We start from the raw sequence: 26,674 nt of genomic DNA, 5'->3' as shown, positions 1-26,674 counted from the left end.
TCAAGCTGCTTCAGAGCCTCACTATTATGTTACTGCAATGCCACAGTTGCCATTAGGTTGCAGAAAGTTTTTCCTCCCCAGAGCAGTGCAGACCTAAGAGAACAGTGTATAAACAAACACCAATTATGCAGTAGCCTTCATTGGAGTCCAGTGTGTATCTACATTTGTAGTATATACGTTACGCCAGCAGGCACACTTGCAGTCTATACCTTCGGGAATGGCCAGCATGGGCTGATCATGAGGAACTGCTGGGATTTTTGCGTGCACCCTGAAGCCCACAACATTGATAACGATTGCATACTTCAGAGCACGAAACGAACAGTACTGTTTATACGAAGGCCTTTATATTTCAAGATGTGGAATTCATGGCTCTGCACTGTGCCAGGTTGCACTTCTACCTCTGATAAAGTATTGATACATAAGCATTCGAGACGACTTGTGCAGTTGAGTACAGTGTAGATACTGCATATTTATTCATAAAAAAAGGTCTACACATTCTCTCAAACAGCAAAGAAACTCTTGTAACATGCCATGACGAGGAGCTGGCGGTTCAAACAAAAAAAAACGGGGAAGGGGTGGGCGAAGTCACTTGCGGCAGAGTGTAGTAACACGCGCCAAAATAAACTAGGCATAATAAAATAAAGACGTCATCAACAGTGGGAACGAGGGCTTAAAATTAGTAACCACCAGCGCACACATCCGTCGTCTCCCTAAAAAAATAGTGCAGCTCTCATTCAGCCTAAAACAAAGCACACTCTGCACAGATACGACCCCGTATATCATATATATAAAGCTGTTCCCGACTCAACGCTAACGCGCTTGTGGAGAAAACGCTTCTGCTACAGCCCTCGGGCAAAATTACACGACGGACCTGCCAAGATCTAGGAAACCGCCTGCCGACAGCATCCCCAACTCCTCTCGTGTTGCTCTGCCCAACGAACAAAATGGTGCTGCTGCCGAAATCGAAGCTCGGGTTAAACGTCAAAGACGAGCCCCACGAATGCCTACCAAGCGTTCCGCATTCCCTACTGAGAGCGCTAGAGATATCTGCATTATTTACACAAAAGTGGGTGTGGGGGGGGGGGGGGGAAACAAATCGAGGCTAGGGGGAACACACCACTGCCACGCAGAATGATATGCCGGCTGTGCCAGAAGCATGCAAGAAGGACTTCCTTTGACTACTGTGAACCCTGCAACGGGTGCTGGCAGACATCCCCAAGGTTTGCGAGACCTGCACGGCTGTGTCCTTCCAATGTGACCGAATGAAGCGATGAAAAGCACCACCCCTTGGCACAGGGACAAATGATGCTTGCGAATTTGTATAGTGCTTTGAAGGAACACTAGCCTCTCAATTAGCAAGGAATGCTACGATATTGTCAATAACCGGCACTCCTTTCTTTGCACTCTAAAGCCATAAAGTTATCGAAAACGCTAAGAGGAGGTACTAAGAGCAGCAAACGCAAGTGCCGAGAGGATTGGCAAGAACAATATGGAAATATAAACAGCAGCAGTCTTCCAGGAGCCCAGCAGAGAGAAGACACAATTTCGCAGCCCCTTTTTGCCCAGTGCAGAAAGATTTAACGCGATAGAAGTTGGTGTCAACCACGAAACCTGCAGCATCTGTTATATACATTGCCCGCAAAACTGGTAATGAGCAGCCTGCAAAGAATGTGGTCACCCTTAGTGCCTGTGCCAAAGCAACACCTTCGAGTGCACAATGCAGGACCCGTGCCCTGACAGGTTACAATCAGCTTGCCAGCTTCCATTGAAAAAGTACCCAGAACAGCAACGGTATTCAACCTTAATCACAACTTTCAGAGCCCCCTTTTGTCAGCATCTACAACACAAGTCGAACCGAGTCGAAGATGCAAAACTAGACTGCAGATGGGTAAAAACGGCCGACAGTGTAAAACAGCCCGCCATCCGGGAAGTTTTGCAGCATCTGCTTTTCGAGAACATTTAACAGAATGCAACAAACACCTCACTGCATTTTCCCTACTCTGCTTTGCAACGCATGAAGTGCGCCGCGGAAGGAAGGGAGGGGAAAAAAAACATAACAAAAACAATATGTGCAGCATCAACGTTGATCACCCGCAAATAACGCCACTGATTCTTCACTCACTCGTCCCCGCATGCTTACGGTCGCCGCCCGGCCCCTTCACGAAGCAGGCGACAACCCTCAGACTTTCACCCTCCCCGCAATACCCTGCCTCATTCTCGTGTCCAGAAAAACACAAAGTGGCTTTGAGACAAGGGAGGCCCGCAATGGAGACTGAAAAAGAAAACAACAAAGACGCGGTGACGAGAGATGCGTGCCCTTGGCAAAGCCACTGCCAACTCGACGTGGTCGTCGCGTGCTTGCCCAAAACGAGCAGACTGGCAAAGAAGAGTCTCCCCGTCCCCCCTCCTCCGCCCCATCCCCCCGACCGCTGGCGCCGCCTGCTCGTCCAGAGGCCAGCGGACGACGGCCGAAGAGCTGCGTGGGAGTATGTGCAAGCACTGGGTTGTTTGGTCGTGCACGTTGCCTTGTCGTCGTCGAGGTGGGAAAGAAGGGGGGAGGGGGAAGGCGCGCGCGGAGAGCAGCATTATTAGCAGCAGCCCTGGCTGCGCGGCTTCTGCTCGTTTGTGAGCTTGATCTGGTCGGGGAACTCGTTGTAGAGCTCGACCTCGGTCTCCTGGGCAAGGGCGTTCTTGGCCACCGTCTGGAAGGCCTGCTCCACGTTCAGGGCCTCCTTGGCGCTCGTCTCGAAGTACGGGATGCCGTTCTTGGACTGGCACCAGCCCTGAGCCCGCTTGGTCGACACCTGCAGCGGAGGGAAGCGGGCAATGGGCTCACTGTGCCAAGAAAGTGCCAGCGCAAGCTTGAAAACATCCTTTCCCCACTGGCCATGTGGTGCGACCTGCAGGGATGACCTCTGAAGATATCACACTGCCTTGCATAAAAAGAAAGGCCGCCATAGTCGGACGCAACTCAAGAACGAAGCGTCTTTTTCCCGTCGGAGGACCTCCCTTCCAGCCCATGGTGTCAGCTGATTCTCATGACCCTGCTAGGGTGACAATGTAGGGAGGGGACTATTCCGCTTTCATCTGCCACTCCCTGCATCGTCATGGTAGCAGGAGGACCCCCTTCTAGCCAAAGGCGGGAAAAAGCCGACGGGAAAAAGCCGCTTTGTTCTTGAGTTGCACCCGACTACAGCTTGACCCCACACATCACCCGGTAGCATAGAACTGCAGCCCATACTGTTCTAACTGAACGCAGCCCACCACATGACCTAAAGAGTCATCACCCAGCTCAACCCCAACCAGATGGGATACGCAATGACTGTCTTGTTCACCCAGATGCACATACAATCTGCTCACTTCAGAACAGATGCCAACTACACCTTAACTGAAATAAAATGGAGCATAGGTATTCTTACCTCCTGCAAGCAGTAAGGGAGTGGGACGCACTAACAAATGATCCAATCAGCAGCCTGTCACTAAACAAATTTCCATCAAGGCTAATTACTCCTCATCCTCTTGACCCTTGTCATGTACAGTCTAGCCCGTCTATAACGAAGCCACTTATAGCGAAATAGCGGTTATAACGAAGGGATTTCAATTTCCCATTCCCATTTTTGTGTTTTCAATACATTTTGGGTCCGGTTTTAACGAAGTAAATAAGAGCGCGTCAGCGGATATAACGAAGAGATTTAATACCAACCGAAAAATAATCTGCCAATCAACACATTTTTGCGTCCTTGTTTTCTGCCCACATTGACGCCATCACAGTTTCCTGTCTTGTTCCGCTTCTTTTTATATTTCGTGACTGCTTCGCCTCAGCGGACCTACTTAGCTGTCCCCTTTCTCGGAACTGACTCCATTTCTCTGCAATGTCGAGCCTCGCGAGCCCCAGCACTTCGACGGGGAAGAGAAAGGTGCTGTCTTTGAAGACGAAGCGCGCCACTTTGGACGAAGTGCGTCGAAACGTCAAAAAGAGTGCTATCGCACGGAAGTTTGACATTGCACAGTCCACGCTTTCCACGGCCATTGCAGCTGTTGACACGCTACGGATGTACCTCGGGAGTCCGGAGTTCGACCAGATCTTTGGTTCGCAGTTGGATGGTATGGAAGCCGCAATCTTGAAGTCCGCACTCGCGAAACGTGTTCAGGGGACGCTGGACGACTTCTTTCAGCGGCAATAAATCGGTATGCCGATGTTTGCATTTTTTTCCGTAGTCCGCATATTACGAAATAGCGGATATAGCGAAGTGATTTCAGATTCCCGCCAACTTCGTTATAACCGGGCTAGACTTATTTCTTATAGCACTTTCATTAGTGCAATTTTTCATTGTTGAATATTTGCCAGAAACACCTTCCAATTTGCCTTTTGTAATTGTGGTACTCCACCTTTTTATTTTACACATGAATGCTGCCTAGAATGAAGAGGCACTTGAAATTTTTACTTGTTTTGAGGTGGCAGTGTCTTTTCTCAATTTGTTTAGGTCACTGTGCCTGCATTTGTATGTTCCTGCATTTATTCAGTGTCAATTCCACCCTTTCTTATAACAGCTTCTGATGGGGCTAACAGTATTATCTAAATAAACAAACAACTGTTGAATTGCGCTTTAAAAGTGACTTGGAAAAGCTTATCAATGCCCGATATCACACCTTGAATGTTGTTGAAAGTTGTCACTTTGGAAACTGGAAGAAAAATTTGCATTCCTGTCTATGTGCACCTGCCAGTGCTTGTCCTTCACTTGCCAACATTTATTCTGCACCTGCCAACATATATTTTTACACTTGCCAAACACCTATTCTGCACCTGCCAGAGTTTGCATCTACTGGTGTTCAAAAGTCCAACACACACATATAGCAGTTTGAAGGTGAGTGCCTTGCATCTGAACGCATTTCCATTACATTCTTGACTAGGCAGTGCAGAGATCTGCACATTAAACTTCGTACAGATGAGGTCTGCATGTCAGTGAAAGTTGACCAGTTTTGAGAAAGCCATCCCGCACGCGTGTACCCAGGATATGGATGTGAAATCAAGGTCGCCCTTCTCCCTCCCCCTCCCCCAATTCTCTGGTTGGGTACTGCCAAGCAGACCAGGGAAAGAAGTCGGGTGGGGAGGGAGGGAGGGATGAAAATGGTACTCACCCCCCGGTTGTCCAGGTCCACCTTGTTGCCAATGACTACGAAGGGGAAGTTTTCGGGGTCCCGGGGAGAGGCCTGGATGAGGAACTCATCCCGCCACGACTCGAGGGCCTTGAAGCTGCCCGGCACGGTGACGTCGAAGACCAGCACACAGCAGTCGGCGCCCCGGTAGAAGGCCACCCCCAGCGACTGGAACCGCTCCTGGCCCGCCGTGTCCCAGATCTGGGTGCACGGCACCATGCGGGGACACAGGTCAGTCTATATCAGCAGACTAATGCCTGGCAAAACTGGTTCTGATGATGATAGCTGACATCAATAACTTTACTGCCACACACACATGCAGAAGCATGTCATGTGCCTTCCTTCCTCAAGTTGACTGAACTGCTGCAATTCAAAAGCCCCTGTGCAAAGCATTTCAAGCCCAAAAGCAATAAAACGGAGAGTTGAGCTAGTTGGTACATACTGCTGGGGAAAATAGAGCGCTGAGACAAGGGACAAACAAAGAAGAAGACAACAGGACTGGCTTCTAATAAACTTTCAGTTGATATTCAGCACCGGTCCTGTTGTCTTCTTCGTTCTTTGTCCCTCATCTCAGCGCTGTTTTTTCCCAAAAGCAACGTGATGAATATCAGCTTTGAATGAATGCACTGCTGCCTTGGCAGCAAAACAGCACAGGAAAAAACTGGAAAAGCGCACTGGTCGACTGCCAAAGAAGGTGCTAGATGGAAGGAGGACAGTGCTCTGCAGGGCCCCACAATAAAGCAAGCCACACAGGACTCACCGTCACGAGACAGTATATTCAAAGTGCACACGAACCACAAGCTTAGCCACTCAATACTTCGTCCATCACTCTGGCTGATATGAAAGAAGCATTGCTTAGCAGTAAGCACCACCACATTCCAATACTTGTAGCCCACAACAAATACTCGAAGCAATGGCAAGAAATATGGCCAGCCTTTGCAAGCCTACCCAGATTAAAGCCCAACCCTTTGCTCCCTCCGCTTCTCGCACGAAAAAAAAAAATCCCACGTAAACCCTTGTGTTGGCTTACAATAATATTCAGCGCATGCTCATAGCGTACAGCAGGTATCGTTGGTTGGTTGGTTTATGGGGTTTAACGTCCCAAAGCAACTAAGGCTATGAGAGACGCCGCAGTGGAGGGCTCCGGAAATGTCGACCACCTGGGGTTCTTTAACGTACACTGACATCGCACAGTACACGGGCCTCTAGAATTTCTCCTCCAAAGAAATTCCAGCCGCCGTGGCTGGGATCGAACCCGCGTCTTTTGGGTCAGCAGCCGAGCACCTTAACCACTGAGCCACCGCGGCGGCGTACAGCAGGTATCAACTGACAGTGCACTCAAGAGGGGGCATCACAGTTTTGCCAAACAAATCTTGCGAACAGGCACAACTGTCTCGCAACATTCCTTCCTGTAGGACGACAAAAGAAGCTGGAAGGAGTTAACCCGCTCTGACAATCAAACGCACTCAAAGCGGTCTCTTTGGATTACTATTTGAGGCTGCCACCTCCTGGTCCGCGCTCCAAGCAGTGCCAAATGCCCACACGGCTACCACCCACCTGCATGGTGACGAGCCTGTCGTCCACCATCACCTCCTTGGTGAGAAAGTCGGCCCCAATCGTGGCCTTGTACTGATTGCTGAACTTCTTGTTCACATACTGGTTCATCAGAGACGTCTTGCCTACCCTGCACACAAACACAGGAGACAGGGCTCACGACCCACTCAGTGCCAGCATCACGCCAGAAAATGAACACAGGCCCCCTCCACAGGTATAAAATGACATGCTTGGCATTGCAAACCACGGACAAGGCAGTCAGGTGTACTGTTTCTGAACCTCTCCAATTGCAATTTTTCATAACAGCGGCGCGGATAAAGTCTGAGCCTGTGCTAGCCGTGCATCACTCCATTACATGTCATTCAATCGAGGTCTCTGCCAGGAGAGGTCAGAAAAACTGGAGGGAACGTTTGAGCTCCACCTTAAGAATATGACGCAATAACATTAACGGGTCCCTTCAGCAACCTTGGGTCCTCCTGGCACATCACTTTGCCGCTGTTCTACATATGCAGAAATGGTCATCCCCTACGTTCACATCCCGGTGAGTCCTGATAGCACTATTGGCATAGTGGCGCAGTGGTTAATGCGCCACTGCACTGGCAGGTGGCTGTTTCTATCCCAGCCCATCAGTAGGACTTGAGAGACCCAGGTTGCTCTTCCCGCGCAATCTCTCGCAGCCAATCATTATTTTAAAGGAATACTGAAGCAAAATCTTAAAACTGAACAGAAATGCTAAAAATAGATTCTCGGAATGCGATTACACCGAAATCGTCACTGCGCATATTTTTCAGCGGATGGTTTTATTTTCGATGTTTTATTAGCGTGCGCCAAGCCCTCCCGGCCGGCGTGAGGTGAAGAGCGTGACGTCATGACACCCTCGTCCGACCGGTCGTGATGTCGCATTGCAGTTTGGGTAGACCAAGCGATAAGGCTCCCAACCTGTGATGCTGCCGACGCAAAACTGGCAAAACTCGCGAGTAGCAATGGCAGTCGTGCTCCTGTGGGAACAGTGGGCATACGGCTGTTAAGACGTCTAGTCACAGCTTCCACAGGTGGACGCCAGGTGCAACGATACGGCAATAAATCATGAAAAAAAAACTAGTTACCAGCCTTTTCCGCTAAAATGCTCGTCACATCAATTTTAGCAGTCAAGCTCTTGTTTACATGTAAAAGAGCAGCTCCAAAAGTTTGGTTCAGTATCCCTATAACTGCCACCTGTCATGGTAGGCAGTAACTCTGCTAACAGTCCAGTGGGCAGGCTGTGATAGAGTTAAGGTCATGTGACGTAGGTGGCAGGTGCGCCACTGCTTTTTCACTCATAACACCGAGGCTGGACTTTCTGCTGAGTGGGAGACTTAAAGCTATCACGTCAAAACATGGCAACACAAAGAGCAGCCCGCTGCCAGTCATGGTGCTCAAGCCGCCAGACTGACATGCCCGCGTCAGCTTTCGACATATGGCGAATCATTTTTTAGGCGCAGCAATAGCCGAGCTGCATGCTATGTATGAAATGAAGAAAGGAGATGACTTCAAAGCCAGTTTGGGTTACTGGGGCAGCACAGTGGCGAAGGAATTGTAAGAGCCTAGTGGGGGCAAAGGTCTATTGAACAGGTAAATCAACTTCGCTCACAGGCACCCTGGGCAGACTTTTTGAAAGAAGCAAGACATACCCGCTTTCCCCAAGGATGATGACCTTAAGTAGCACCTTCTTTCTGGACGACATTGTGAATCTGCAAAGAGAGAGAAAAAAAGAGAAACACTGAGAAAATACGGCACAGTAAAGACAGGCACACCTCTCACTGCCAAAAGGTTCCAGCCTTCCCAAAGACACACAGTTCACCAAAAAAAAGCACTTCGGAACAAACTACAGCATGGTCCCAGCACCACAAGCCATCATCGTGAAACTAGGCTTGCTTGACTACTCGAGTGAACGGCATGCTTGTGGGTACTTGGCTGAAATTGCTGCGGCCACTATCGCCCCGGTAGACGTGGTTGTTCTTGACTTTGCCATTCGGGTGTGTTTGGCCCGGCAGATGCAGTTATTTTTCGGACTTTGCCAATCAGATGCCGACGCACTTTGCCATGTGAATATTCAACGACCCTACGGCATGAACCATTGCGTGAGCATTGCTTTTTATGGTCAAACATGAGTGAGTTTGGTTTTGTCAGCTAGCCGATTCACCACTGCTATGTTTGCGAGAACTTGGCGTATTTGGCTTTGATCTTGGCAATTTCAGCACTATGACTTTAGGAAACCAAGTAATTCGGAATGTGATGCCACCAGGGAGGGCACGAATGGCTGAAAATCCTGATTTTAGGCTGTTTGCGCCTGCGTGCTGCTCACTTGTCAGCAACGGCGAACGACAACATGCAACACCTCGGCATCAAAACCCAGCGCAAGCTAATAGCACAAAGCTTGATGCAAGCCTCACCTAGAAATACACGAAATGTATAAAGAGACCCTCAGACACCTCTGTAGCCCCCGAGGAGTGGCGTAGAGTGCAAAAATAATCTCCAATCACAATCTGACCACAAATTTCAGACTACTACGTCACTGTTTCGTTAACGTGCTGCAAAATGTAAGAGCTTATTTTCTCTTTTTTTTCATGACCACAACTTGAAAACATCCGCACTAAACAATATGGATAGCCTGGGACTGTGACCTATTGCTACAGGTCCAGTAATTCTGTTTTAACTGAGAAAAGAAGAAACTATAAGCATGCCAAATTATTTTAAACGAAAAAAAAAAATCAGTATCCCCTACGCACACAGCAGCTAGCTGGTTAATGAGCAAGAGCTACACGTAATGAAAGGAGAAAATTAACTAAAGAGCGATGGGACTGTACCACCGAATTAAGCAGCGCTCGTGGAGAGTTGAGGTATTCCTCTGTAGCCTTACATTCCTCTGCAGACTGGGAAGCTACAAATGGTAGCCAAATGTCACCTGCTAGCCCAACGTCCACTGCCATCACCTGCCTAAGGCAGATACTTGAAGCATGCTTCTCCATGCATCTAAGGGCAGTTGAAACAATGCATAAGCGTTGCGAAACAGTGACATATTCTTGCTGCCGCAACGGTTAGGCGACAGCTTGATCCCCTTCTTCAACACGCAGACTACAAATAACCCGCCCTCTAGATCTACCTAGCACAAAATGGCAACTCCACTTTTACAAACCAACTTCTATCAGAGTTTTTATCCAACAGCTCCAAAAGTTTTCTTCTGAATTCAGTTAACTAATGAATTCATTAAAGGTGCACTGAAGAGGAATCTGAACTCGTCTTTTTGCCGCGGGAACTCAATCTACACGTTCCTAGCATTCTCAGAAACTGACTTATTGCCCTGTGTGGCCAATTTTCCTAATTAAATCGAATTAACGCTCGGCTCCCGCCTTTTTTTTTTTTAATTCTGCCTCGTCGGTGGGCGGAGTCGACCAACGCGGGGAGTGCCTTTCACCCAGCTCCGTGGAGGCTTTGCTTTCACTTCATTTTGTTTTTTAGGTTTCCGTGAATAAATAGTTTCATTTGCAGATAATATAACCGCAAAATAAGCCCGCAGAAATAAAAATACACGCGGACTATTTGCTTCTACGGACTACTACGTATTACTCCGCCGATGGCAGAGCGGCAAGCCGCCACTGGACTGGGTGAAAGTCACTCCCCGCGTTGGTCGACTCCGCCCACCGTACAAGGCAGAATTAAAAAACGAAAGGCGGGAGCCGGGCGTTAATTCGATTTAATTAGGGAAATCGGCCACACAGGGCAGTAAATCGAAGTTTCTGAGAATGCTCGGAACATGCAGATCGAGTTCCCGTGGCAAAAAGACGAGTTCAAATTCCTCTTCAGTGCACCTTTAACTCGTCATCGCCTATCAGATACCAATCAATCATCTATCACTAGGTCTACAAATTACCAAGACTAGATTTTTTTTAACGCAGCCCCGATTACAGGTTGCCAGTTCGAATCCCTGCCGCGAGTTTGGCTCTAACTTTAGTAAGTTTATGCAGCACGAAACACTGAATCATATCACACCATCTGGAACATTTTGCGGCAAACAGCTGGCATGATACGCAGCCCCCGATTACTACCGACACGCGGTGCCGACTACACCAATGGTTTTTCGACCGAATGAGCTACACACATACATGCACGCACACACACACACACAAAGGGCAGAACAAGTTTTTAAGTGACGTCTGACCGCTTTGGAATACCAGATTATATCACCGAAAAAAACAAACAAACTAGAGAACCTATGAGAAACCATACGCAAAAAAAAAAAAGATACCTCGTTCTGAAATACACACTCGAAAAAGTTAGCTGAAATAAAGAAAAATTAAAACAAGGAAGTCCAACCCCCCCCCCCCCCCCCCCCCATTGCATAACTAAACTATACAACTCCTGCCTTAAATGAGTTAACGAGTTACATGAGTTTTGATCATTTAAATGGGGCAAAACAGATGCAATACATTTAGACCTTCGAAAAGCATTTGCTAATTCTTGTTATTTGGCAACTACAGTCATCACAAATTGAACTGAAAAAAAAAAAAAAAACATTAATACCTGGGATTTAACATCCTGAACAGGCATGTTGTAATTGAGGGCTTCGTACTGGTTCAGATTACCCAAGGTTCTTTAATGCGTGGTGCAACAAATGGCAGATGTGCATTAATTTTGAAAAAACCGTCTTCATGAAAATTACAAACAAGAAAATGCCTCTTCATTTTATGTACGGTACTAACAGCATATCATTATTAGAAGTGACAGTATAAATATTTGGGCCTATGGATTACTAACAACCTTTCGTGGTCAAAACACATAGACGCTGTAGTAGCAAACTCAATGCGGAAACTATTTTTCATGAGGTGCTCCCTAAAGTCATCCCCACCTAGTGTTCGTCTACTGGCGTACAATTCCCTCATCTGTCCGTTACTAGAATATGCCGTAATCATTTGGGACCCTTTCGCGTTAACAAACATTCAGAAATTAGAGCGAATACAGCATAAAGTAGCTAGATTTGTTTTTAACTCATATGGCCGTGCCATCTAAGTGAGCTCGTGAGGCGAAGTGGGTTACCTCCCGTCACTGAGCGCAATCATGTTTGTCGATGAAAGTTTTTTTTTCCAGCTTGTAAAAGGACATTATAAAGTTGATACTTCTAATTATTTTTCTTACTCCTCAGGTTATAACACGAGACAAAGGCATGCACTAACAATAACCCCTTTGAACGCGCGAAATAACTGCTTTAAATATTCTTTTTTTCCGAGGACAATTACTGATTGGAACAAACTTAATAGCGAGACTGTTAATCAAAATTCTTTACTTCTGTTTGAAAAGTGCCTGTAAATGTTGTGAATTTGTGTGTGTTTATATGCTTGTATTTTGTTTTGTCCCACCCTGCTATGATCTGTACAAGATCGCAGTATCTATAAATAAATAAAAAAATAAAATAAATAAAAAAATGTCCACAGACACTGCATGGTTGCATGTTCATGGCTGCACTGCATGTTCACTGTGGCAGCGATTTTCGGAGCCTTAATCCCTGCGCGTCATGGCCCACCAGTGGGCTACCCTTAGATTTTCTTGGGTGTGGAGCGACCCACCAATGAGCCTCTGGCTAAGTAAACTTAGTGGAACCAGCAAGTGACAATAGCAACCTGGCGCATTTGTTTTTTGCAAGCTAAAAAATATGAGGTGTCCACTGGCTCCCTAACACCCCTCAGTATTCGTGCCGCACGCCAGGAATACACGATGTGACCCATCGGTGACCCTACGACAGTGAATGTGTGCGTCAAATGAATATATGATACCCCTCATGCAATATAAAAATCTGACCTTGCACCTCTAGCTACTAATTTACATAAATACTCATGGTTAGCGAGCACAAGAAGACTACGAGAAAGAAAGAAGATGAAAATACACCAGAAGCACACTCGCAACTGGACACTTACTCGAAAGAAAAAAACTAGCATATGCGCGAAAAGGCAGAGACACAATGAATGCTAAAATCAGTTTAGCCACAAAAGGGGTCACTAATCACGGTAAATGACCACCCACCACTACACACACACACACAAAAATCTTAGGAAAGACTGCTGCTACAATGCGCAGTGACTAAGCTCACTGACTGACCAGATTGATGCCTATGTTTCAAAAAAGAAATTTGTGAAAAGACGACAGCAAGCCTTTATCTTGGTGTGCAAGAGAGTAAAATGTTATGTAGAGAGGTATTAATAATGATCGTTGCTTGAACTGAGTGATGTAAGTGAACCGGTCGTAGAGATCGCGGAAGACCTATAAACGCTATCACGGGTAGATGTGCCCAGTTTCTGCAAATATTTCAAAGGAAGAATATCTCCCCATACTTAAATATGCCAATTACAGAACACAGCACTGCTACCCTCACACAGTGCAATAAGTGTACTGCCCCCTCCACCCCTGCTGTTGAAATCAACACCCAGGGTGCCACAATGCTGCGGGCGGCTTCCAGGAAGTGCAGTTGTGAGCACAGAATCCTGTGAAAAGCGCTTTCAGTTGAACAGCAGCACAGGTGGTTCGGGTCAGAACTGCACAAGCAGCAAGCACGCAGCTGCTGCAGGCCCACACTAAGCTCACCTGTGCATACCCGCACCGGATGACCAAACACCAGGAGCACATGTGCGACAACATTTGAAGCCCCCAGCTATGAGTAAGCGCAACTTACAGGGGAACACTCAACACTGATTTCTGAGCAATACACAGTTTGTAGCCTAGTGAAACAGTGGGAAAAAAAACTGGGGGCCTAGAAAATGAGGTAGCACTTCGAAGTTGGCCCACGGCCAAAATTTTTGAAGTAGGCCCACCTCAGGAAATGGATTAAGGTTGATTAGAGTGGAATTATGAATTAGTAGGTCAGATTAGTATATTCCCATATGATACTGAAATGGAAGGTAAACATTTCAATCCTCAGATTTTCAAATCTGGCAGAGCTGACGATGTCACGACAGTCTTGACCAATCAAGAAAACACAGAAGCAGGAAATTTTTCGGATAACGACAACTTATACCCCTGTCACAGGGGCATTTCCAAGGCCCTCGAACCCATAGTCTATCGACTCAAAGGCCATATAACGCTGCTACACAGGCAGTCTCAATGGCCATTGACTCTATAATCTATTGAGTCAACGGAGCAGAGTGGAACTCTATCGAGATTTTGAGCGCCTTCGAGGGTTGCCCAAGGTTGCTAGCATTGCTCTGAGCGGTGCCAACACGTACTCTCAGGCAATATACGTTCACGGTACAAAAGCATGCACAAACATTCTCTCAAACTTTAATGCATGCAGTAAAACATTACAATAATTTAAAAACTGCATCGATCTGGTTTAGAGCACATTAATTTTATGTTATCCATCACAGAAGACTGAAACGTCAGCGGTATCAATGTTGCTAGAGCATTAAAAAATTGTGACAGGAAATCGTACAAAAGGAAGTGTCTTCCAAGAGAATGCAACTGGCCTTTAATAACTAAAAACCTCCTAAGACTATAAAAAATTGCATTTCCAGATTTAAATTCCATTTCTAAAAATATTTGTTATTTGAACAAAACCGCAAGTTGCGATTGTGGCGCCACACAAGCTTGGCATAAGACATGAGAACCATTTCAATGAGCATTGAAATTTGCCGTGTAGCAGAGAAATAACTCCCGAGTTCGATAGCAATTGAGAACCTCGAAGGCTCTTGACTCGATGGCCACTGAAACTGGCCATGTGACAGGGGTACTAAATGCTTTCACATTAAAAGACAGATGCTGACGAATGCCAGTCAAGATGCCCTGTGTGGAGGCATGCTGCATAGACAGATTAAGCGAGAGAGACCACAATGCAAGACTAGCATACACATGACCAGATTTGCTTCCACAGCTGAAACTTGCGTAGTAGTAAAGTTGGAATAGTGGCTTGAGCACAGGGGATATTTTGCACTTCCTACCAATAACTTGGTCAATTCGTACTATTTTGAAATAATGTCACATGCCAAAACATGGATTTCTAGGTGTACAACCAATGTTGCCATTGCACCAGCCAACCCATGCAGTCATCGCCAGATGTTGTGCCAATCTCATTAATGCTATACAGACAGCACCAGACTGCTGAAGCAAGCAAACACGAGAGGCAGTAAACCGTGCGCCCTATGAGAACTCAAATTGCAAAGCTCTCCTGAGCATGCCTCACAAATGGCCTGTGCATGCCACTGGCAATGATTCTCTGACGATGCAATGGCAGCACCCTCATGCCTCGCTGTCACGAGGTGCAAAAGAGACTACGCAAACTGGAAACAAACGACCAAACTGCCCCCTTTCCTTTCGCTGGGCTGTCACCTGCTCAACAGCTAAGATTTCAGGGCCGAGTGACCACATTAGAAGCTCCAGCTATATCCAAGATGAAGAAAGGGCATACTCCATCAGCGCAACAAAACAGCACAGCCTAAAGGATGCATTCGCAATAAATCTTTAAGCAGCTGTTAACGTGAGTGTGAAAACACTCGTCGGCTAATCTGTCAGAAGCTGGCAGCATGTACGGCAACACCACAAAAAGTAAAAGGTCTCGCCGATTTCGAGCTAACTTAGGACACAAAGCAGCTTTTCCCATTACCAGGCCTGCAAAATTTAGAGTCAAGCGCAGCAACCCCATGATGGACCCCAAATGTTTCATGTACAGCAATGTTTCAGGTGAAGCCATATCACTAACTCTATGAGGCTGGGACAAAAAGTGGAAAGGCATAGGATGAAATACCATACGCCGCCACACGGCAATATGGAAGCACTCTTTGTAAGAGGTGATCACAGTTAAACTAAATCTGGCAAGAAGAAAAAAATATGACTGCTTGCCAGAGCAGGAACAAGTACTGCGACCAACCACCAGACTGTTCAGGACAAACAAGCTGTGCGCTGCAATGCCTGGTTAAACTATTCTCGAGATTCTTATGACCTCAAACCCCTTCTGCTCATGCCTGTAGGCAACTCTTCACCACCAGAGAGTGGCTACTCCGTAGAGTCCGTTCACTGCCAGGGGCCTGCAGTTTGAGGCATTCCTTGTCGCCGCTCCCCTTATACAGCAGCTTTGTCTACATTTTTTCCAGACCTTTCGAACATCAGGTTTTTACAACTACTGTTATAAGTGGCAGAGCCTTGGGTCCCAGAGCTTTGACTGAGCTAACAGAGATGCAGTCTTTCTCTTCTTTCGCTCCCACCATCCTCCTTTCTCTTACGGAGTGGTTAGGGTGTCCGCCGAGATGACAGAAAATTATTGGGTCATTTTCTTTCCTCAAAAACCAATTCCCTGCCAAACCGTAATGCTGTCCTAGCCTCCATCATTTTAACCCTTTGAAGGTTTTTGCCGTATATGTACGGCGGCGGTTTTCTGTCCCGCAAGGTCTTTGCCGTACGGGTACGGTTTCGATCTTCCGTTTGAAATTTTGCGCCAAAAGAACAATGCGTGCTCACTGGGGGGTGCTGTCACCTCTTAGGACTTACAAGAAGTGTTTGAATTTTGTGTTGCCTTCTTACGGAGATAAGCAGAACTTATGTCTAGCTTTAGTGTGGCGGCACAGACTGCGGCAACACCCTTTTTGTAGTTTTGGTTTCGCCGCGTGATCGCAACGGAGTCGCGCGAAATTTGAGTTTTCTTTTTGTCAGCACTCTCTTGCAGGGGCTGCCGAAGTTGATTTCTATCTTTATTGGTGCTGCTCTTAGCTTGCTTATCACCGTCGCTCGTGAAATTCTATTGAACATTTTCCAGTTGTGAGTGATGCTGTCACCAAAGTACTGTTCCTAATTTTTTTTTTACTACTTACTCTCGATTATATACATTTTGTAGATTCAAGATTCGCACTAAAGTAATTTGACCACCTGGGAAGTTTTCTTCAAAATAATTCGACCCTCAAAGGGTTAACTGCCTCCCCCATTCTTGATCCATAGGCGAAGCTAGCAGGCCAGCTGCCGGTTCCTCCCCGTTCCACTGGTCCAATTCACCCCCACCTGGTCACTGGTGCAACATCGGTCCCCTTCACTGTGTGCCACCAGCACAGAATGTGGACATAGGCTGACCCTCTAACCAACTCGGGCCACTCAGTGCCATTTGTGCAGGCAGCCATCTTGCCAGCTTTCTTCTACCAACCTTTGATTTCTCTACTTAGCTCTGATCATGAAGTATTTTTTTGGGTACAGATGTAGCTAGCAAGTGTAGAATTGTCATGCCAGCTTCGGCAGCGGTGAACACTACATATAAACAGCCAGCCTTTCACGTCTGTACTTCTCTGTGAACAAGGCTCCCTTCAGGAGCCTTGTTCTTTTTGGTCGGTGTTCTGCCTTCTCAAATGCTACCTATGAAACAGCATGGGACTGGTGTGGCAACTTATTAGTCAGTTAGTTATATGGGGTTTTATGGCGCATAAGCAACTATGGCTATCATGCGCCAAACACAAGGTTAGATGATGTTATGTCAAGTGTACAGAGGTTACATTATAATAGATTTAAAACATTGGCTTTCTTTAGAAACTTACAAACAAGTGAAAACTCTACAAGTGTTTCCTCGCCTAAAAGCAATGCGGGATGAAATGGAATGTGTTCATTGTAAAATACCGTAAAATTTTTTTTTCTAAGTTCTTCGAGACGCGAACAAGAAATTAAAATGTGATTTACTGTGAGCTCCTCACCACACATTTCACACAGAGGTTTGTCTTTTTTTTTGTTAATAAGAAGTTATGGGTGATGTGTGTGTGACCTATGCGTAAACGACATAAAATTACTTCGATAAAACGCTCTTTATGGCGGCATGATTTCTATTCTTTTAAAATGGGCTTTATGGTATGCAGCTTGTTGTGTCCTTCATTTTCCCAAGAAGCTTGCCACTTGGCTCTTAGTCTGCTATGCACTAACTTCATGTAATCCCTAGGAGGCAAATTCGCATGTTCTATTTACATGGTTCTGGCTTGTGCAGCACACATGTCGGCTCTCTCAATATCCCTAATGCCAACGTGACTGGGAACCCAGCATAATTTTATAACATGTTTTTGTGTTGTGATCTTTACTATGTTGTGTATGATGCTTCCAATCATTGGCTCCGTGGCATTTTTGGAGTTTTAATGCTGTAAGGACGCTGAGTGAATCTGTATAAATGATGCTGTTTTTGATGTTTTCATTTGTTATTTTCTGTACCGCAACACTAATAGCATAACACTCCGCGGTGAAAACTGTAGCACATGAGGGCAGTCGTACTGCACTTTCATTTTTTCCTTGTATTACTGCGCTTCCTACATGAGCATGAGTTTTTGACCCGTCAGTATAAAAGGCAGTGTAATTTCTGTATTTTTCTTGTAGTGCTAGGTATTCTTGTATTATATGGTCGTGTGGTGTACAGGTTTTCCTGAGGCGCGTTAGTGTGACGTCACACACTGTGGGGAGAGTGTACCACGGTGGTAGTGTGGCAACTTATCCCACGAAGACTATCTTTGCACAGTAAACAAGATGGCTACTACACCTGCGGCAGTAGTGGTGGCAGTTTCTTCATAGTAGAGAGCACGTGAAGACCAACAGCCTTTGATGCTGCCAAGTGTGCTTAGTACATGTACCAACTTATGGTTTGGTTTTAAGGCGGTTTAACGTCCCAAAGCCACTCAGGCTATGAGGGGTGCCGTAGTGAAGGGCTCCGGAAATTTTGAACACCTAGTGTTCTTTCACGTGCACTGCCATCACACAGCACACGGCCCTCTAGAATTTTGTCTCCAAAATTTGACCACCGCAGCCGGGATTGAGCCCACACCTTTTGGTTTAGCAGCCGAGCGTCATAACCACTGAGCCACCGCGGCGGCTCCACACTAATTTTTATTTGCAGTGAAGTATATCTTCCAGAACTGAAGGGCATGCTTTAAAGGGGCCTTATAACACCTCCTGAGGAGAGTACGTAAACTTGCTCAGTCACTACATTTATGCTGTTATGAACAGCCGAGCCAAATAGTACAGTTCTACACGCAGTAAAGAACCCACAATCGCATGAGAGTTGGCCTGCCCTTTGTGCCGACATTTTGAAGTTCACTCTTCCCCGTATCACGTGCCTGCGCATGTCTGTTAAGATGTTGAGAGATGGTTACTGATTAGATTATTTCAGATGTCACAGCTACAATAGCCGTGTGCCAGCCAGCCGCATTGCTGCAGTGAGTCGGGAAGCACAGTTATGTTGCCTGTGCTGCTTGCATTACTGGCGCTACATGTCCAATCACAGTAAAACACTACAGCCACGCTCACTATTATGGCAAGCCAGTGCACACTGCAACCAAACATTCTACACTAGAAAAACAATACAATTCTTCCCTTGCTGTTTCTGCTAGGTGAGGTAACACTGGCAACAGTGAATTAGACAGCAGAGAAAGAAAACTGAATCTGGCTATAAACTATGCTGCGACCGTGCAGGTGCGATGGATACATCGAGCTGGCAGGAGACAGGTTAATGGTATCGCCACCGTGCAATATGAACAACCAGCACTCACCGCGGTGGCAAAGTGGTTAGGGCGCTCGGCTACTTAGTTGGAGTTCCCACGGTCAAACCCGGCCACGTTTCGGTGGAGGCGAAACACAAAAGGCACCCATGTGCCGTGCGATGTCAGTGCATGTTAAACGTCCCCAGGTGGTCTTACATGATTCAGGAGACCTCCACTATGGCAACTCTTTCGTCCCTTTATCCCTTCCCTAGGCATAGTCCAGATGTCCACAGAGTTTCGAGACTGCACCATTTCCTTTCTTTAAAAACATAAAAAAAAAGAACCTGAAAGGGAGGGGAAGCGAGATCTAGATGTGTCCAATTTTGCCATATGGGAGGGAGAGGGGGGGGGGGGGGGGGGCAAAAAAGTTGCATATACACCGCTGCATTGGTCAAATGTTTAGGGGAATCCCCCAAGGTGGAGTAGATCTGTAATAAGGAAGTAATTACTCATTGGCATCCACCCGAGTGCAGCCATACGGCTACAAAGGAAAGCTATACAGCTTTCTCAGAAACTTCGCAGTTAAAGAAAAATTCGTCCTGGTCCGGGGTTCAAACCCGGGACCACTGCTTCACCGGAGCAGTCGCTCTACCAATTGAGCTAACCGGGACGGCAAGCTTATGGTAGGGCGAGAGTGAATTGCTCAATAACTCGAAGTGGGAACAGTGTTGGTCCAATATAGCTTTCCTTTGTAGCCGTATGGCTGCGCTCGGGTGGATGTCATTGAGTAATTACTCCCTTATTACACTGCTGCATCCGCCATGTAGCGCTAAGAACGGCACCCTCGCACAGCACGCAAGCAAAATGTTAGCCAGCTGCTGCGGGAGGGAGACTTGTAAAGCTCTGACTGTGAGCACATCTCACTGGCATGAATCTCATTTCCTCAGCACCACCGCTGACCACCACAACGTCAGGGCTTTCTTTGCTCAGGCAGTTGTCCCCACACTAATAGACCGCATGAGCCCAACCGTCGTAAACCTAAACTTGCAATCAGTTTTTTTACGACTACAGCCACCACATGTTCGACCCCCCTGCCAGGCGGCAATGCATGCTTGCCTGCAAAAGGGTGGCACACGCATTAGCTTATCTGGACCGCCATAGAAGCAGGCCATCAGTTATCACCAATGGGTAAACGACGGAACGGCTATTGACAGAGAACAAGCAGTGTCGCCTCTGGTTTTGTTCCCAGAACGAGGGCAGCTGGAGACAAGATGTGGAGACAGCCGAGAGTCCAAGTTGGAGGCGAAAGTGCCAACGCAGTTGCCAGTTCATGCCTCACCCGAAGTTGTGGCCTACTGTGAAGCGTTATCAACGCTGCAGAAGAAAAAAAAAAAACTTTCTAGAAAAAGACTTTCTAAGCAGTGAAGTGCATTGCATAGAATCAGGAAGACTGAATCCACACCTGTCACGAAAAACTTTAAAAGCAATTCAAGCAAACATGCACAAAAAAATTCAGGGGGTCACTTTGTTGACCTAAAGTGCGGTGAGGAGAAAGCCTTAAGCGCGGTGTTGCTGCTTGTGTCACTGATGTGTGGTTAAGATGTTAAGCTTCGCCTCTAAGAGTGGAACGCGACAGCGTCTTGCAACGCTGCCAGGGAGTCCACAGAACGCCATCACCCATTCGACTCTATGCCTTGCTCGTCGGTAAATTGGTTTTTGAAGAAAGGAAATGTATCTGTCTTGCATATCTCGGTGGACACCTGAACCTCGCCTAACTGGAAGGGAGGAAGATGGGAGAGAACGAAGACATCATATTCACTAGACTCGCCTTTGTTCATTCCAAACCATCGAGCCCATGGCGGAGTGGTTAGTGTGCCGTCTCCCATTCCTGAGTCCCTGGTTCGATTCCCGAACTCGACAAATTTCCTACAAGGTTTTATTTATTTATCTGGTCTGACTGGAAAGGTTAATTAGGCTAATTGGTTAATTAAGCAATTAACCAAACTCAGTCCCACTTACTTGGAGCATCACTATATGATCCCTTTAATTGGTTGCATGGTTACTAGCCAAAGTACAATTGGCCCCGTTTGAAATTCGCGCACTGTGGCATCACGAGTGTTCACGACCACTTCGACCGATTGAAACAAGTTCAGCGTAGCTACAGCGGCCACCCGTGATCTCGCTTTGGCTGTCTGAGTTGCTTTCGCAACAAAAAGCTAACAGAAGCTTTTCAGAAATGAGCCAATGCCCCAGCTGCACTGCGACGTAGAAGGATGGCAATGACAAACAACGAAATGCTGTCACTAATCTGATCAGAAAGAATTGCCAAGACAAACTGAAAGTTCACTGGTCATAATAGTGGGGGACAGGCTAAATGCAGCGATTGCACGAAGATGAACTAATCACTCTGCCAGCAAATTAAAAGATTACAGAAGGGGAAGCGGGTGCCGAGAGGGCAGAAACGTCACCAAGCTGCGTGCTTCGGCTATCTCGGATTAACAAAGAATGACCGGGCCAGACCGGTTCTTTCAGCTCAGTTGCGTAAGCGGATATTGAAGATTAGCCCACCTGTAGTAAAATTCAGTGGAGGCAAATCACCAGATCAGAATGTGCCTCGTGAACAAAAGAGCTGAACAAAGAAGACACGCCAAGTCTCGTCTCGGGCGCTGACCCGAGAGGGAGCCGGACTGATGGAAACTTCACACAAACGCTCCGTGCGTAGTATACAACTTGAGACAGTGGCCGAGGAACGATCGCTGTGAAACTGGTCGAGTCACTCCATGCTGGAGTCAAGCCTGCAACGGCGCGACAACCTCGGTAGTGGCGCAACACGACACGGCCTGCGCGCACACAGCAACAAGGAGCCGAGGAGACGTCACACGCGCCGTCGACAGCCACCACGCATGTAGCTCGCGGAGTAAGCGGCGACGGGGCCAGAGCTCAAGACCAGACAGACCCGCGCCGAGTTCAAAATCCAACACCGCCGCACAAACGCGAGCGCGCTCGTCAAACCAAATCCATTCGAGGAAACGGGCGCGTTCAGTGACCGCCGCGCTAAACGGCGCCCGCAAAAACAGAGCGAAGTGCAAAGCGGAAAAACATGCCCGGGCGAAACGGAGAGGGATGCGACTGACTCACGCACTGGTGATCTTGACACGTTTATCGCGTCACAGGTCGCTCCCGGCAATAGACCAGGGTCGAGCCATCCGAGCACACGCCCGAAGAGCGCGCCAGTCGGCTGGCCAACGACAAATCGACCCGAAAACGACGAAAAGGAAAAAAAAAAAAGCAAGAAACGCGAGGGGAGAAAGTCGAGGCGGGCCGCTGTCACCTCCACTGCCGGCCGACGCAGCAGCACCAATTACGACTAGGCGCACCGAACCGCGCTCGTGACAATGCACACGCTGTCTAAGCTCGGTGGGTGGATGCGGCGCGATTAACAGAGGCCGTCGATCGAGATAATCGCCTGCGCTGTGTCCACGATTTAGGTGCCAAGAAAAAATGCAGCGGCCGGAAGGCGGGCAAAGAACCTTGGCAACGCAAAGTCGCAGCCTCGGACGAGGAGTCGCTTCAAAGAAAAGCAAGCAAGCGAGGAAGGGGGGGTTGTTTCGCACCAACAGCTGATTTGTCAGCGCGCAGACCCAACTTCGTCGTCACGCACTCATTGAACGACGGCGCGCCGCGTCTCTGTGGCTTTGACAGATGCTGCCGCTGTTCGCAAAATGCGTTCCAGTCGGAGCCCGAAAACGAGCTCGGGCTACGAAGCGTATGCGACGCAACCGTATGCACACCGTCCGTGGGAGCTCTCCGACGTTCCGCAGACGAGCCCTCGGCGATAGCTTAGGCTTAAAACGACGCCGAGTCGACGGGAGTCGGGTAATTTACCTAGACGCTGCCGAAGGACGCCGGGCCTTGCAGTTCGGTCGTCACCGACGAAGGTGGCTGAAGGCCGTCGCAGCCGTGCGGGGTTCCCTACTCCGGGACGGGAGATGCAAAAATTTTCACAGTCCGCTGCACTGCCGAGCGCCGAGAAAAGGACACACCGACTAAACCAAGATGGCGCGGATCGTGGATCACGGGATAAGTGACGTCACTGACATCATGTGACCGATGCCAGCGGCGTGAGTGGGAACGGCAGAGGCGTCAAAAATGTGGCAGTGCATCGCTAATTAGCCACTACAAAACTGCTTGAATTTCAAATAGCCTTACTTACAAAAACAGACCGTAACTAGCAGTAACACACAACGCTACAAAATCACGACCAGCGGCTGGATGTTGACCGTGTGACTCTTTTAGGCGCAAAGCGCTCATCCGGTTCAGCAACACTGTCACGCCTTCCTCTGTTGTTATTGTTTGTTTGTGCAGTGCGAATGGTGCAGCGGTGGGTGCGTAGATTTAGCCCTCCCTAACTAGAAACCTTTAGTTTCATTATGGCCATGTGCTGTCTAACGGGAATACGTTAGTGTGCGAGTTAAAAAGTACAGTCGCTCTCGATCTTGCATCTCTACTGTGACCGCACTGAAGGCAGCGCACTTACTTTTGGTTTCACAACCTGAAAGCTGGCTTTTCCACAACCCATGAAGTCGATATATGTAGGAGATATGTGTATGTTACGTGTTTGTACGTCGAACGCATCGCGAAGAACAATGAGGATACGCTGAACGCACTCTTAAAGAGCTGAAAAAAAACATGTTTCAATTGTTTGAGACGACGCGACTGCTGTCCCTGTCTGCCACTCGTCGTCAAGATGGGGTGCGACCGTCGGTGGTTTTGTCTTCGTTTGCCGAACAATCGGACTGGCAGATCTTGGCCCTCGTCTGCAGTAATGGTGAGAATTTTATGTCCAGTTGTCTGCTATTCTTCGCCGTAACGATATTTTTTGCTGCATTTAGTTTACTTTTGCTCTTTGTGGGCTAAGCGCGCACTAGTGGTACTAGCATGGGATGCCTGGAAACGTCTTGGAAACCTAGCCCATTAACCCGGTTCTGCGCAGTGTTCTGACTACGTGTTCACTACGAGTGGTGTAGTAAAACTGAAGAGTTAAGGACAGCTGTGCAAGTTAAATACCGCACTCTAGTACCGATGGGTGTAATAGATGGTTGAAATTGTTGCTGGTGTACTTTCAGAGCACTGTTAAGTCCCACGTTGTTGTAAAATCCGCAAACAAAATGAGCCGTGATTGTCTGTCACCTTACATTCTATCAACGAAAATTCTCTACAATTAAGCCATATTAGCTGCTTATTTATTTCAGGCGTCGAATTCTGCGTGGTCAGTCAAGGTTTTCCGTCACGGGCGCCATCTTTGGGTACTGTGGCTAGCTTCCACAGTGTACGCGGGAACCGGTTGGTGATGGGCGGATTCACAAACTGCCGAGGCTTTTTCTGCGCTTTCGGGACCCAGAGATGGAGGCCGTTATGATGTCGGTGAAAACTATGTATATGGTGTTGGCCAGAAGATTGTAGGATCTGCCATATGATTCTACCTTTTGTACTTGCCTTAAATAGATCACAACATAAGATAAATAGATAGGCCGCGCTAGGCCAGCGGCCATTAAATCATCTCATAGCCATGGTTCACCACGTCTCATTCTTCGGCTGGCCGCCGCGTAACATTTGGTGGAGGTGCGGGGACCCTTCATCACCATCCTGGTCACGGAGCTTCGGCGTCCTGGGCCTGCCGTGGACGTCGGCTGTGAGTACCTGGTCAGCGCCGCACGGCCGTGCCCCAGCCCGCCCGACCTGAACCGACCTCGACGCTCACCCCAGCCCCGTCCCCCGCCCGGACCACACTACACGACGACCCAAGACCCCACTGACCCAAACGTGAAGAAACCGTCCCCCTGCCTCTGCCGTTCGGTGCGTCCAGAGACCTCGGCCGTCAGCTCCTGGCACCCTACGGCCCGGATGCTTCGTGGACCAGGACTCATTCTCTCATCTTTCTCATCGTGGCGGCCAGCACTGCACCATCTTCTACATATTGTTCGATCCTTCACTCAAGACCATCGCCATTTCGCCGTCTGTTCGTCACCGATCGGGACGATCGCTCGGAGGCCCCGAGTAGTGTGACGAAGACGAAGCTGGCAGTGGCGCGGGACGGAGCGCCCGCGCTAGGCCAGCGGCCATTAAATCATCTCATAGCCATGGTTCACCACGTCTCATTCTTCGGCTGGCCGCCGCGTAACAATACCATGCCCTACCATAAGCTTGCCGTCCCGGTTAGCTCAATTGGTAGAGCGACTGCTCCGGTGAAGCGGTGGTGCCGGGTTTGAACCCTGGACCAGGACGAATTTTTCTTTAACTGTGAAGTTTCTGAGAAAGCTGTATAGCTTTCCTTTGCAGCCGTTTGGCTGCGCTCACGTGGATGTCAATCCCTTATTACAAATCTACTCCACCTTGGGGGATTCCCCTAAACATTTGACCAGTGTGCCGCCGCGGTGGCTCAGCGGTTATGGTGCTCGGCTGCTGACCCGAAAGACGCGGGTTCAATCCCGGCCGCGGCGGCTGGAATTTCTTTGGAGGAGAAATTCTAGAGGCCCGTGTACTGTGCGATGTCAGTGCACGTTAAAGAACCCCAGGTGGTCGAAATTTCCGGAGCCCTCCCCTACGGCGTCTCTCATAGCCTTAGTCGCTTTGGGACGTTAAACCCCATAAACTAAACCAAACCATTTGACCAGTGTGACTGCAAGCGAGCTTTCTTTCTTGCCATTTTTTCTGTGGTCTGTTCTCACTTGAGCATTGTAGTAGTGGGTCACGTGATCAGAGGGGAAAGCTGGTTATTGGTATGAACTGAGTGTCTATACTCTCTCCCTAACAGGCCATAATTACGTTACAAACAGAATGTAAGTGGTAGATTTGCTGTGCAATCAAGATGCCATCTGACTTGTTAGGTGTAACTTCATTTGTTTGACATGCCGGGTCAACTCCAGGTGTTTCCGTGAGCGCTTGCAGTATATGTTATACAGGATGTTTCACCTAAGACTTTCTGCAATTTTTAAAAATAAGCTATTTGAATTAGATGCGTGCTTTTTCTGGCATAGCATTGTCAGTGGTGTAGTACATCATAATGCAGCTAAGACATGCTAACTAGCAGGCTTGTTAACCAATATTTAATAGTTAACTTTTAAACTATTACCGTTGGGCTGCTTAATTATTGAGGGGCATGCAGCCCACCATAAGTAATGTCCATATCCGTTTTTAGAATTTCGAGAACGCGATTATCCTCGGCGCTGTGGCCCAACAAACTTCGCCCACGTCGCGCCAAAATGCATGCGTTTTGAGAAGCTTGCAGGCAAAGCAACCTCTCCAGTGAACCTAACTCGTCGAGATAGCCAAAATTTGTTGGGCCACAGCGCCGAGGATAATCGCGTTCTCGAAATTCTAAAAACGGATATGGACATTACTTACGGTGGGCTACATGCCTTTCAATAATTAAGCAGCCCAACGGTAATAGTTTAAAAGTTAACTATTAAATATTGGTTAACAAGCCTGCTAGTTAGCACGTCTTAGCTGCATTATGA

The 26,674-nt window shown here is 47.8% G+C and overlaps 2 protein-coding genes across 2 annotated transcripts in view; one reads left to right on the top strand and one right to left on the bottom strand.

The window, feature by feature from the left end:
* Positions 1 to 436: 436 nt before the first annotated feature.
* On the bottom strand, positions 437 to 23,235 carry Rab7 (RAS oncogene family member Rab7). Its single transcript, XM_089553297.1, has 5 exons — positions 23,043 to 23,235; positions 8,382 to 8,441; positions 6,715 to 6,841; positions 5,140 to 5,358; positions 437 to 2,804 (listed from the first exon to the last, which is right to left on the bottom strand). The coding sequence occupies exons 2-5, from the start codon at positions 8,432 to 8,434 to the stop codon at positions 2,589 to 2,591; spliced, it is 615 nt and encodes a 204-aa protein (XP_089409423.1). The 5' UTR covers positions 8,435 to 8,441; positions 23,043 to 23,235; the 3' UTR covers positions 437 to 2,588.
* LOC149337063 (uncharacterized) overlaps positions 22,954 to 26,674 on the top strand; it is an 81,033-nt gene continuing 77,312 nt past the window's right edge. The window contains exon 1 of the mRNA XM_089553298.1: positions 22,954 to 23,985. Within this exon, the coding sequence (XP_089409424.1) occupies positions 23,847 to 23,985 (139 nt within the window). The 5' untranslated portion in view covers positions 22,954 to 23,846. The remainder of the gene's footprint in view (positions 23,986 to 26,674) is intronic.

The sequence above is a fragment of the Amblyomma mixtum genome, chromosome 7, assembly GCF_055824585.1.
Source record: "Amblyomma mixtum isolate Tamu chromosome 7, ASM5582458v1, whole genome shotgun sequence".
Lineage (NCBI taxonomy): Eukaryota > Metazoa > Arthropoda > Arachnida > Ixodida > Ixodidae > Amblyomma > Amblyomma mixtum.
Note: the sequence above shows the minus strand (reverse complement) of the source record. Positions and strands in the feature narration are given on the sequence as shown.

Bases quoted from the DNA above. Each gene is read 5' to 3' on its own strand.
- Rab7 (XM_089553297.1), bottom strand. From the start codon at position 8,434: ATGTCGTCCAGAAAGAAGGTGCTACTTAAGGTCATCATCCTTGGGGAA. The intron at 6,842-8,381 runs GTATGTCTTGCT...GTTTGTGTGCAG, and splicing joins ATCATCCTTGGGGAAAGCGG to GGTAGGCAAGACGTCTCTGA. The intron at 2,805-5,139 runs GTGAGTACCATT...CCTCCGCTGCAG, and splicing joins TGGACCTGGACAACCGGGGG to GTGTCGACCAAGCGGGCTCA.